The sequence below is a fragment of the Mugil cephalus genome, chromosome 8 (genome assembly GCF_022458985.1).
Source record: "Mugil cephalus isolate CIBA_MC_2020 chromosome 8, CIBA_Mcephalus_1.1, whole genome shotgun sequence".
Taxonomy (NCBI): Eukaryota; Metazoa; Chordata; class Actinopteri; order Mugiliformes; family Mugilidae; genus Mugil; species Mugil cephalus.
This window is the reverse complement of record NC_061777.1, coordinates 21,700,986-21,714,310: the sequence shown is the minus strand read 5'-3', so window position 1 is coordinate 21,714,310 and position 13,325 is coordinate 21,700,986. Positions and strand designations below refer to the sequence as shown.

The following is a 13,325-nucleotide window of genomic DNA, read 5'->3' as shown; positions in this document are numbered from 1 at the left end:
CTGTGGATCATCCCGAGCTACTTCATCAGTTTGGGATCTAGTGAATTTTGAGGCCAGGTTTCAAGTTTTCGGAGTTGATCTCAAAGTGTTTTTGTGTGTGTGCCTGTGTAAGGCTGCATCCTGCTGGGGATGGCTGCAAGAAGTGTCACTGTTATGGAATGGGGGTGCCCAGACTGGTCTAGGCGGGTGTTACATTAATGCCAGGTTGAAATTTTTCCCAGCAGAACATTGAACTGTCACAAGATGCTCAATGTGACTTACTTCTCCTGTCAATGGTCGGAATGTTGTGGCTGATCGGCGTATGCGTCCCTGGGTATGATTTGCCCCAATGCAGGAATGAGTTGCAACAGACAATAAACTTAATTACTTCATGTTCACTGTAGCTGTACTGGTTTACAACTGAATTGTGACACAACCTTTTCTCTCCAACTTTCTGCCGCCCCCTCTTCAAAAAAACAAAACAAAAACAGACATGATGTCCTATTACTAAACTAAAAGCTTGCTTGGCTGAAGCAACAGGATACTGGCAGCTCTAAAAGCCTACACCACAGGGCCAGAATTATACACTCTCCAACCCAGAGCACAGTGTTAAGTACAGCACCTTCCACGGATGGCTGGCACCTGTCCCTCCATATCCGCAGACCTGGTTGGCACAGATCAACACTGCACCACGCTCCACTTCACAGCCTATTACACATTCCAAACAAATTAAATATGGGGGCGGTGGGGGGGCGGGGGAATGGGGCGAGATGGTATTTTTGTGGAGCCCCGGCAGCCAGTGCAGGCCACGCATGCAGTAGAGGTTCATTAGACGGCTCAATAGAGCCTTGTGGAATGTGCGAGGAGCCGCATCCCTCCATTGTTCGCTGGCGGCTCCTCTGGGAACAGGCCGAGCACATATCAAGAGACACTGAGGAGATGTGCAACAATGCTGTGCCATCATATGTAATGGCATATGACAGCCAGCGCAGTGTCTATTGTAGAGAGCAGTGAACTGTACAAGCTGCTGCGTGAGTGGAGGATCGGCAGCGGTGAGAATGCCAGCAACTGATTTATCTCCGCTATTTAAGGAGATTCTGCTCCTGGTTTGGCTGAACTCTTGCCACTGGTTAGCATAATGTTTGTACGCCGGCAATGTTGTGGCCAGGGCTGTGGCTGCAGCAGTGGAGGCTGTGTGTAGCAGAGGCCACTGCAGCCCCAGGGGCCGGTCAGCTTACAGTGGTTTGGACTTTCCCTCTTTCCTCCTCTATCTTTCTCTTTTATTTTTCTCCCTGGACCCAAGCCATGAGCAGTTACAGACACTATTGTGTGTTGCCGGGCTCAGAGCAGCATTCTAATGATGTGTCGGACCTCATCAACGAACTTCAACCGCCAGCGGGTCAGCAACGGCCAGTCCTCACTTCAAATACCCAACAGGCTTTGTGACTGGGCTCTGAGTAAGCAAGCTATGCGTCTACTACATTTAGATGTGTACTTATTTTTCAGATACAATTCACTGATTAGAGAATAAAAAACATCTGATACACTGATCTACTCTGGTTGAGTATAACCTTTGCCCTGCAATCATGGGTTATTCGCCTATTTGACTGCAACTGGCCATCAGAATGTGGCCAAAAATCATAATCTTTGAGCATGGAACACAAGCTTCATTATATCCATCAAAATACCGTTCAGTGGATTACATTTCCTCCCAGTCTGTAGCAAATTCGTGTGCAGAACCAATGTTAGATATTTAAACATTAATGTTAACACAAGTCTGAGTTTATATGAGTCACATGTCGCGGGAGCAGAGACTGAAGTATACGTACAGCTGGTCACAGGTGTATTCCTCATTGCGACAGTCGCTGCCTCGGACCAGCAAATTGGGCAACAATTAATGAGTAAGTATGCAATGTGTTGCTGCTGAATCTTAATTCATCTTCATTTGAAATGCATCGCTGTTGCTGTACACTTCCACAGATGGTAGCTAATTCCACAAAGAAATAGCTACCATCGTTTACAAAAAAAGAAAGAATCTGTCTCCAGCTGGTTTTCAAAACCCCTAACAGTGCTAGGTCTGCCTTCAGCTTCAAAGCGTGTTGCACACAAGTTCCTCGCATTGCTACATGACAGTGTAACGTGAATGGTCAGCCATCACAGACAGACCTCCACTACAGAGCCGACAGAGGGAATCATTAATCCCAAAAGGCAGCATGAGACAGATGGTACGATGATGGAGGATCAATGCTTTCCCCGTCATACGGGCTGCTTCCAGCGGTCGGCCCAGAGGCAGGAAGTGGGCTAATCCCTCAAAAGAAAGTTCCAGACTAAACACGCATGCATTGCTAGGAGAATGTGCATGGTACTGGAGAGGGTTAAAAAAAGAGAAAGGAAGAAGCAGGGAGGCGTTTGTTCATAGGTTTCTGGTTGAGGGAAGCTTTATGAGAACTTGGACCTTCCCCCTCAGGGCCCCTCTAAGAGGTCCCCAGCTGCAGGACGGAGAGGGTGGAGCCTATATGAACTATACATAACTGTCAAAGAAGGCCCAGTTCTATTGAAAAGGTCCCTCTCTGCTAAAAGGTTCTGGGTGGCATTAGTGTCCCCAGAATGGAGAGAATATGAGAATATGAACATATATACATGAATGGGAATTTGCAGCCCATGGTGTCATCGGTCACCAGATTTAAGGATGACAGAGGTCCTTATTTGTCCATGGTTGTCCATGGCCAGAAACCTCAACTTAATCCACAGTTCCGACACAAACCACAAACATGCAGTAGAACATGTTCATACCAATGCATGAGCACAGACTGACATGAAAGTACATTGGATCATTAAGAAAATGAGTGCTTTTCTTCCACTCCTCTTAAAAACACTGCTGGTAAGTAGCGTTTATATCTTATCATCTATCATCTTAAATTAGAGCATCAGGTTGTGTAACAGCCCGGCTGTTGTTATTATGTAATCACACCACTTTAAGGATGTAAAGCGATCATGTAAATGTTGTCCCTTTAATAACTGCAGCCTCGATGTGGACACAAGCTTTACTTAAAGTGTGATGAGGTGCACTTTCCCCGCTTTTCACGGCAGCCTGTGTTACAATGCGGTGGCGGCTCTTCTCCTTTCTCCGGGGCAAGTTTCTTTCTTATCTACCCTATCAGAAACACGGCTCTTGTTGCTGGCTTCCAGCAGCACAGAGAGGAAGGTGTTTATTGGACACGGTCAGGGAAACCATGAATCCCAGTCCCTTATAAGCAGGGCTGCCCTGGCCTCAGCCTGCAGACAAACACGGCGCAAATAAGCTGGGGATCCAATTGATGTTCCTCTCTAGCCTCCAGTGTGTGTGTGTGTGTGCATTTATAGGATGAAGGGAGAGTGAGCTGAAACTAAGTGAACCCTTCACCTTTACAGAGTTTTATTCAGCAGCACGGGAAATAAAAGAACCCCCGTCTCAGAGTCATTAGCAGGTGAGTGAATAATGGCACAAAATTGACCACAAAAGAAAAAAAAAAAAAAAAGCATAAAAATATGTTTTATGTATGCAATCTACGCACATTTTAAAACCGGACAAAGCCAGATATCAAGCGGGCATCTCATTAATGGGCCGCTTCTTCTCCCCAATGGTGGCAGTATGAAAGCATCCATCTCCGTGCACACACACTCCACCTTCCAATTTACTACCACTCACCTTGTTTTCTTTTTTAACTCCATCAGCGTGATGATGAAAGCTGAGAGAGCATTATGGATCTCGCCCAGTGGTCAGACGGGAGAGCGAGCGTGTGCGGGCCTGCATCGGTCACACTGTCAGCCAGCCAAATGGGTTAGGACAGACAGCAGGGAAGCCAAGGCAGAGGGGATGAGAGGGGGGGGGGGGGGTGAGGCGCTGTGGTGCCAAGGGTTGAGCGGCACCGAGCCCGAGCCCGAGCCCTCCACAGAGCACAACACACCAAAAAACCTCAGGGCATGTTCATTTGATACTGACCAAACGTACTATGTATAGTGGAAAGGCACACTTGCCGGGGTCAAACAGCCTTTGCACATAATTCCTAGTGTTTGTTTTAACCCACTTGGTGGACCAGATGTCTGGTATTGAGTTGCATCAGGAGATTTCAGATATTATTTTACAATAAATAACTCCAGCAACAATGTTATGGATTGAAGACCGAGTGTTTTTTTTATCTTAATCTGGTGAATTTACTTTAGTAGATAATGTTTTCTTAAAATGATTCATCTGAATGATTGGTCAACACATCAATCCATCAACCCCCCCGAACCTATTTTTGGTGTGTTAGGTCTTTAAAGGCGGCCGAACATGTACAAGTATGGTGCTGGTGAGCGCGTGATGTGCATGACAGCGGGGCAGTTAGCGTGTGGGGGGGACATATATGTACTGACCGTGTATATGGTGTCATCTATCACACATAAATTCAGATCAGGTCACTTGAAAGAAAAAAAAAACGAAAAAAAAAAACCCAGTGATAGAAGTAGATGGTGTGGATTGCGGGGCGGCAGGAACTGTGACATGTCAAGCCTCATCATGTCATGGGTCAAGCAATGAGAGCAGCCATGGGAAAGGTATGGGAAGCATGGGGAGTATGGCCAGTATGGACAGGCTGTGCGATGGGAAGGCCATCTGGTATTGCCAGTCACCAAGTGCGCACCAACATATGATCGAACCTCTCGCCTTCAAAACACAACAGCACTCATGACCCTCCCCTCCGTGCACACACAGCCTGCACCCAGCCACCCCACCCCCCTCCCTTGCATTGATGGACTCCTAGCAGCTATGCTCATATGTTTCCGGTCATTGGCATTATTATTGTGTGACCTCCACTCCCCGAACAATGCCACTCCTCATGCTCTACATGCCTTCAAATATTGATCTGCGCAGCATCTTCTGCCGCCACAAAAGGGAAGCCCGGGGAAAGGAATGGGAAGAGACACGGAAGGAGTCTCGTACCGTCGTACAAAAGCAGCCTCGCAGACTGACGTTTGACGTTTTTTTAATATGGGTAAGAAATCAAACAGCATCGGAGAGGGGTGGATCGCTCAGCTGCTGCATCTGAAACCCACGCTTGCTGTCAAGAATCTGGCAGTAACCCTCAGTCTGAAGTCCTTTAGTCTTTGGCAGAATTATTTCTTTAATTCAGACAGGTCCTCCTAACTTGTGGAGGAAATGTCAAGTTGCGGTTTGATAGACCTTGGCAAGATGATGACTGCTGGATTATTTATAATGTTTTCTTTTCTCCTTAACTGTTTTTCCATTTTTCATGAGCAGAAGATGCTACAGCCTTTTCAACTGAATTTGGAGGATTTCGCCGCTACCCTCCTGATGTAGCTTTAAAATAAAGGCCAGTTCATATTTAACTCAGACGTGGTCTGGCGCATGCTCCCCCACTAATTGCGGGCTGTGCAGTAATCTTCACAGTGCTAAAACTCATTTACTGTAAGCTTTTCCGCAGCATTAAGCATGAGGTCAAGTCAGAACAATATCTTCTCTTCTCCTCTTAGTTCCAATATCAGTACTATTTAACACCCATTTTTGATGGTACAGAGCATCACTGTATATGCTTCTTACAGCCTCAGTGTCTAAAGCTAGAAGAACGACAAAATGGTCACCAACCTCGATCCATTTATGGCCTAAGTGTGACTTGGACACACGTTGACCGCAACACTGTCCAAGCAGGTGTTCCCTAGCTGAGGAATGTCCATCTGAGTTGAAAAGGTCACGTCGTGACGCTGTCCTGGCCCAAACTATGCCAACCATGTCGCACTTATAGGGGGTAACGGGCACGGGGAGCAGCTCCCTGACCCATTTCGGGATGCATTTGCATAGGCCCAAACTCTGAGATTGGTGACATGCATTTTATCTCCAAAAGTTTTGACCCATCAGCTTGCACTTGAAAGTAGCCTTCAGTCTTATCAAGAATGGAAAAAGACATTGGTGCGTGAGAAAATTCGGCCTCTCTATTTGGCAAAGGCTCTTCCAAGTTATCAGGTGGCACTCATCCACAGGGGCTACTGGTAATGTATTATTATCAGAGCAACGGTGAGAGCTGGCAGAATGTTTCCATCTGCTAGACAGGGGTTTGGTAGCTCCACCCCTCTCGGCCCGGTGGAGGAGAGCAGCACTGATGAGAAGCTGACCTTATTCAATCAGATTTGTCCCCCTGCACTTTATTTCTATCTGGATGTCTGTCTTTCCTTTTTTTTTCGTACATCTGGGCGCTGCCAAGCTTGGTTGGGGAAAAGAGCGCTGTGATAGTGTAGGCTGCCTGTGGATGCGCTTCAAACGCAAGGAACACTTCCAATAATGTATGCACATCATGCCCTGGTGCGCGCACACCCACACAGACACAGTAACACACTCGCAAGAGCTAACAAAAGCACATTCCTGCGGTATCTGTGCAAGTGAAAGACAAAGGGCTTTAATGCCATGTCTCTCGCACAATTGGCACTGCAGCCCGCGGGGCTATAAATCCTGGCCCCCGGGCTCATTCAGAGCCTTGCAGGCGATGATCGGGGACAAACTTTCAATACTTCACTGCCTGTCCCTGCATCACACAAGTCATTCTATAGGTGGTACTGACACATCAGAGCCCATGAATGTGTCAGGGAACTCATAAGTCACAGCACTGCTTTGATGTAAGGCAGCCCAACACGCACTAACTCTCTCACACACACTCACACAGGACCAGCACTAAATCTATGTCCCAGACATGACTATTTACAGAGTGTAATGGTCACTAAGTGGTGTAAGAACCCCTAGCTGTATCTGATGGCATGCAGCAGCTCCTACACATGCACGTTTACCACATGCACACACACACCACACGCATGTGCACAGACATTACACACATGCCTCCTGAAGGACAGCCATACATCTGACAATCTCTGCTCTCATGTGTTTCACTGAGTGATAAAAAAGCTACACAAAGGGCATAAAAGTGATGCTGCGAGATGGCAATGGGAGGCACGCAACACAACCCACACAATTGGCATCAATCAGGAACCGGAGAAAGACGAGAAGAGTCGAGGAGGCTGAAGACGGGATGAGAGGAAAGAGAGAGAAAGAGGAGACCGGCAGGCACAGCAGCACTAACCTGTTTCACTTCAGCAGGCATGGTCCAAAAATCCCCCCTTCGCTCCCGATATAATAAAAACCTCCCGGGGAAACGTGTGACAATTAATTCCTCCTCTCGTAAAAGTTCTCCTTTCCCTCCTCTCCTCCGCTTGTCTCCTCACGCTTTCCTTGTTTATTTACGCTGAGTTTTTTCCCCCCCGTGAGCGCAGAGGCAGCAGCTCAGACGCAGGCAGCCATCCTCTACTCAGCCGCGTCGAGTCGCACGGAGTTAGCGCGACAGACAGCGGGAGTGTGGCGGCGCGCCTTTCAAAATAAAACCCGTGCCCATAAAAGGTAGCTTTACGGATGTGTTGCACGTGTGCTGGAAATGCATTTCACACATGTTTATACATACACTTTTAAACCTAGTACAGCTGCGCAAGATAGTATGATACTCTGTTTAATAAGCCAACATTATGAGGTAAAGGCTAATAAATGGATACATTTCAAGCTAAAGTACATGATACCTGTCTATTTACAGTACAAGTGCAGCTATCCTAGCCCATAAAACTCAAAATAGTTGCACATATGATTCTAAAATAACATTTATGAGGACAAAGAAAGCCAGCTTCGAAATATCAGAGTCAGATTCATGGATGATCTTTTATTAACGTTTAATGACTGTAATAATAATAATTCTTCACGTGTCTTTAAAATAGCAACCTAGTGTGTATTTTCAGATTTAACTGACTTTCTGTAAATCAGAATATATTATTGAGCCTGCTGTCATTACATTTAATGTCTATTTCTGCCTCAGAGAACACTTGCTTCAGAAAATATCAGAGAATATCAAACACATTAAGACACATTTGAATCCATAGCTACACGCTGACCACATTACTAATTATTTCCATCAAGAATTTGTATTTTTTCATACCAGCAGAATGATATAAACAGGGAAACATGTCATTTCACTTTTTCATTTTCGAGTCAACGTTAATGCTTTTACTCTGAAAGCGACATCTCCTTACATCCAGTGTAACTCTGTCTGTCTGAAGCTGGGCTGAAAAAGAGGACCCAGCATTTTTTTTTTCTTTTGCAGAGATGTTATGCATGTCTGCTTGTGATAGAGAGAGAGACAGGGGTCAGAGTCAGAATCTTCCTTTTGTGACCAGAGCTGGAGCCCAAGAAAAGGAAGGGACCGATCTGGGTGCACATGCACACATACTCTCTCAACAAAAAAAAGTTTGGCAGCGAGAGAACAAAAAACCTCCAGGGCTGGGAGAATGTGGGGGAGAGGAGGTGTGTTAATAGAAAGGAGGGCTCACAGACAGGCAGCAAGAGCTGGAAATGCAGCAGCTTTCTGTCTCTCGCCTTTCGCTCATTGGGTCTGACCGTGTCTCTGGCATCCTAGTGGGGTGGGACCGGCTCCCTCTATGCACTCCAGCTGCGTCTGTCTGTCAGCCCGTCGACCCCTCCTCCTTGTTGGCATAGACAGAGGGAGCGAAGGAAAAAGAGGAGGAGGGGGAGGGACAGGGGCTCGCACACAAAACAAAAGTTGCCCCTATTGAAGGCGAAGGCACCCCATACTCTGCAAATTTTTACACCCTATACACACACGCACACACAGCCCCTTTTCTCCAGCTCTTTGTGCCGTTCCTCTCGCTGCACTTGATATAAGGGAGGGGTGGGCCGTACGTGAAAGAATTCACATTCAAATATCTATGACTGTGACCAAGGCTGAGGAGGAATGCTAATCTAATAACGGAGACGGAAGCTTAACTAAGGACAACTCTGAAAGAAGCCTGAAAAGACAGCAGAGAAAGAGGAAAAAAAAGGATGACTGTACTAAAAGAAGAAAACGGAGAAAGGAGAAATCCCAAACGGAGGGGAAACGGCTGAGGTTTTGCATTCCACCAGCTTGGCAGTGCTATTTTCATGTCCAAGAATGTTGCTGCTCCATTTGTTCTTAATGAAAGACCTGGCACACCATGCACCATTACATTTAGATCTATTTATTCTCAACAATACCATTAAGAATTCATCCGAGCAGCATTACCTTTACAAAGCGGTATTGTAACTTCAGCCGTGGCACATTTCTTGCTCTTATGTAATTTAGAATATCATATTCCATTTAAGCCATTTAAAGCATTGAGTGAGTTTCACAACCCTGTTTAAAAATCCATTAAGTGCTTTTGGAAAACTCATGGGAGCCGACGGAAAAAGAAGCATTACTCTTAGCTTTCCACAAACCTGCACGTGTGCTTTGTGCGTGTTCAGTTTCGTTTAAGGGTTTATGGTTTTGAGGAACAATTGGCAGACTTCCATGCCATCTAGATCCAAACCACTAGAGTTTGACTTAAATGCATGATGCTGGCTGTTCAACTTTTCCAACTTTTTGCACGTTAACATTAGACTAAAGTAGAGCTGGGCTCACTGGTAACTGATAATGAGGACAGATGAAAATGTCAGGAATCATCAAGGCAATTCACCCTGAGAGGAACACAGCAAGAAGAAGCCAGCGATCAGTCAGCGAGGGTATGTCGGAGAATGATCCTTGACGTCTTCGTAAGAAAAGGGTTTTTGTAAAGGCCGTCGTCACAGCTGAAACATGCACACAGTTGCTGGAACTTCCTCACAGGAAGCTGTCTGGTCCGCACCTCTGTAGCTATGCCACAAGTAGGTGTGAAGTCAGTGAGGATCATCAACTGAGAACCACAACTGTATGTATTAAATTTTGTGCTTACCGAATCCATTAGAGGTACATTTTTTCGTATGGCTACATGAAAACTTTGACCTGCTAATTGCACAAGATAAAAAGCAAACCGAGCCTCAAAACTCAAAAACAGACAGATATTTCCGCCTCTAGAACCATGCAGCTCATACGGCTAAAAACCAATATGGCGGTCACAGCGAGGAGAGGCTGAAGTAGAATAAACATGCACAAATGTACACCGTCTTAAACATTTAATGTCAAGATAAATCCCAAAACGCATTGGCCGTATGTTCAGCCTGTGGTTCTATGTCTGAGGCTGGTGATGTTTCAACGAATAGCTGCTACTGTAAAGACAAAAGCTACGTCCTCTTGAGTCCAGTCGACCTACATCCAGCCTTTGTAAAACAAATGTACACGGTGTATGAATAATCCAAGAGCTGTAATCAAAGCTCCTGAAGTGGGGTTTACCCTGTCAGGATGTAAGGTGTCGAACAGACGGTGGAAAGGTTAACGTTCAGCAACAAGGCGGGCTTTGACAGGCAGACACCTCCAATGAAGCTGCAGCTGTTAAACCATGTTCTTCACTTCAATTAATGATGACGGACGCGGAACAAAATGGAAAGAGAGTACAAGCTGACACAGAAACTTGCAGACCTGAAGTGCATTGTGTGCCAAGAACATATTTCTCAGGAAACTGCACTTTACCTTCAAACTTTAGCAAAGAGGTGAGTGAGTTTAGTCAGATATCCACAGAGCAGCTCCGCAAAAATGCATAAAAAGTGATTCTGAAGATAATACTTACTTTGCTGCTTTATGTTCTTTAGGACCAGCACAGTGTAGGGGTACGATGTCAAAAATATATAAGTGTAAGAGCCAAGAGTCTAGAAGGCAAGAAGATCTGCTCTGCTGTGACTGCTGTTTATTCTAACAATGGCACAGCTTGCAAAAAAGTCCTTATCTAATGACTTTTACGATCATGTTTTATTTTCCCCTTGAAAAATGGCTTGTCAGCTATGCAGCGGATTAGGGTGCAATCTATTGGGGGCTTTTGTCAGGCAAAAAGGCAATTTTCCCTTCATTTAGAGAAATAAAGCTCTGTCTAAACGGCATCACTTCAGATCAGAAGGTTCTATTTTCTGTTTTTATGTTGCAGTACTGTAATTGCACAGCAAGATTTGTAATACAACCGTAACAGGATTAGGCTGTTCCTTGTTTTGCCGCCTTGTCACACGTAATTGGGACACTGAAGGAGACGCTAACAAAAGAATCTGAACCAGTCGGATTCTGGCGGGAGAAAAACCATTAACTTTTACGCCCCGAAACATTTTTCCTATCACCTTTCTTAAAATGGTACATATTCTCTGTAGCTAGAATGAGGTCTGGCAGTGACTGTTTATGCGCGTCTAAAAGTGAAAACAGCGAATCAGTTGCCCCATGACCTAATGCTCATTTCAGCCGAGCTACTTGTGATATTCTTCTGCCTTTTGACATTTTTTAGATATATTTTGACAGATGGTTCAGCTTATTATTTTTTTTTTTTGCAAGTAAAACTGGATCTTTTCCCCCTATTAGAATATGTTTACACACTGGCTGATAGTTCACAGCCTTTTGGCAGATTTCTCATCTGACCATCGGCTTCTTGTGAATTCTGTCCGCTGTGTCACGCTGGCTTGGGGATGAATAGATAATCGTGATGAAAGTCAGCTGTGTTTGTAATTATTATTTGTCTTAGGAATGTGAAGGTCCAATGTTATTTTTTTCCTCCATAGAGCTGAACCTGTAGTTATCTCAGATTGAAGCAGACTATCGGAGACTGAAAAAACCAGTGCCCATATTTGTACAAATCCCTGCACTATTACCATCACATTCAATAATCACTCTCAGCCCCTCTGGGTTTGACACTTAACCCTGTTCCTTTGCACATCCCTTCTTCTAAACATACCAACTTTCAACAAAGACGGACCTTGTGTCCGGCTCCAGTTTGTGGCAAACTGTGAATGTTAGATCAAGTGTCCGCGAGTGTGTGCAATCCTGCCGACACAAAACAGCAAAGGTTTGCAAATTCCAGACACTGTGATGTCCAGTCTTTCCACGGTCTGTCCAGATGCAGATGTGTAGCGTTCCTCAGCCCGAGGCAATGCCACAACTCATTAAATCATTCAGGGTGCACAGTCATCGGATGCTTCAGACTTTTGGAGTATAACATATAGACTACTGTTACTGCACATATGCTTATATTGTAGAGAATTAACACGAGTCAGTGATTTAACAGAAACTGCTACACACCAAAAAAAGGAATTGCCTCTTAACTCTCAGCTGGGACACAAAATGGTTGATTCATCTGCAACTTAAATTTTCGGTCTTGAGAGAAATCATTTAATCGTTTACAACTTGGTTGAGGCCTTAGCTGTTAAAATGCACAGTTAAGGTACTTTCTAGAAACTTTGAATGCAACTCAGAATCCAAACAAATGTCCACATTTTTTCATTAACATTAGCTCCGGAGGCTACTGTACATGACTGTGTTGTGATGTAAGTTTCTACTGTGGAGGGTCTGGCTGAGGTTATCTGATTTGTTTTATTTGGCTTATGGACGTTGATATGCACATTGAACACACTGGGGTGCAATTAAAAAGAAATCTTTAGCCCAAAGTCACTTTGTCCATTAAGGAATTTGTCCTGTCCAATAAAGTGTGAATTTACTCCTGCAAACCACCCAAAACAAGGCTCAGTGCTGCTCCTGTTTCTTATTTAAACACATTTTACATCCTTGTAAGTCATCTAGTAAAAGTGTTGCACCGGTATATTAAACTCATGGGGTTAATTAAATCAAGGCTTTGAAGAACACCCCCAGCCCTACAATTTGGGTTGAAGACTGTTTTCAATTTAGATTACTGTTTAGTTTATTGTTTTTTTGTTGTTGTATTTTTTCAAAGTGGGTCAACATCCAGCCTCGTTAGCAGTCCTGCTGGACACTGCGGACTGAGAGGTCACATTCCTCATGGCACTGGGGTCTTGTGAAGGACTTTATGTTAAACACATGGGTGAAAGTTATGTCTCTGACCGTGCTCGTCTTCAAGTGCAAAAGTGGACTTCGATGTTGCCCACACTTTGCAATTCAAAGATATTTGGCCTCTCTGATCAGTTTGGTGGGGACACAGAGAGGATGTGTGGTAAAGGAAATGGGAGCGGTTCTCAGATACCCCTCTTAGTGCTTTTAGTGAGCGTAATGGTTTAATGGATTGTGATCAAATGGCAGGGAGGTGCACCAGGACAGGCATTAAGTCCACCTTCGGTCGGACTGATTTGAAGAATGAAGGTTCAAGCTTCCCCAGAGGAATATAAATAGCTCATACAAAAGGCTTTTCCAATGTCTCCAGTTTAAACCCCTCTCCCTCCTTGTTCATCGGAACAAGAGGAATATGCACAACCCCAACCTTGAGTAAAAATGTCTGTCCGCCCTTGTCAGCTCCTGTACTGAGATGAGATACAAAAAAGGACTTAGCCGCCTACCTTGAGCAGTTAGCACTGTGATTCATGGGCCACTGCCTCCAACTTGACTCTTAAA

The 13,325-nt window shown here is 44.9% G+C and overlaps 1 protein-coding gene across 13 annotated transcripts in view; it reads right to left on the bottom strand.

The window, feature by feature from the left end:
• Window positions 1-13,325, bottom strand: part of arvcfb (ARVCF delta catenin family member b) — a 190,415-nt gene that overhangs the window by 94,148 nt on the left and 82,942 nt on the right. The window contains exon 1 of one of the 13 annotated variants that reach the window (XM_047593073.1): window positions 7,083-7,325. The exons of the other annotated variants lie outside the window; for them this stretch is intronic. Within the exon in view, the coding sequence (XP_047449029.1) occupies window positions 7,083-7,103 (21 nt within the window). The 5' untranslated portion in view covers window positions 7,104-7,325. Of the gene's footprint in view, window positions 1-7,082; window positions 7,326-13,325 lie in introns of those variants that run through there. 13 annotated transcript variants of the gene reach the window in all.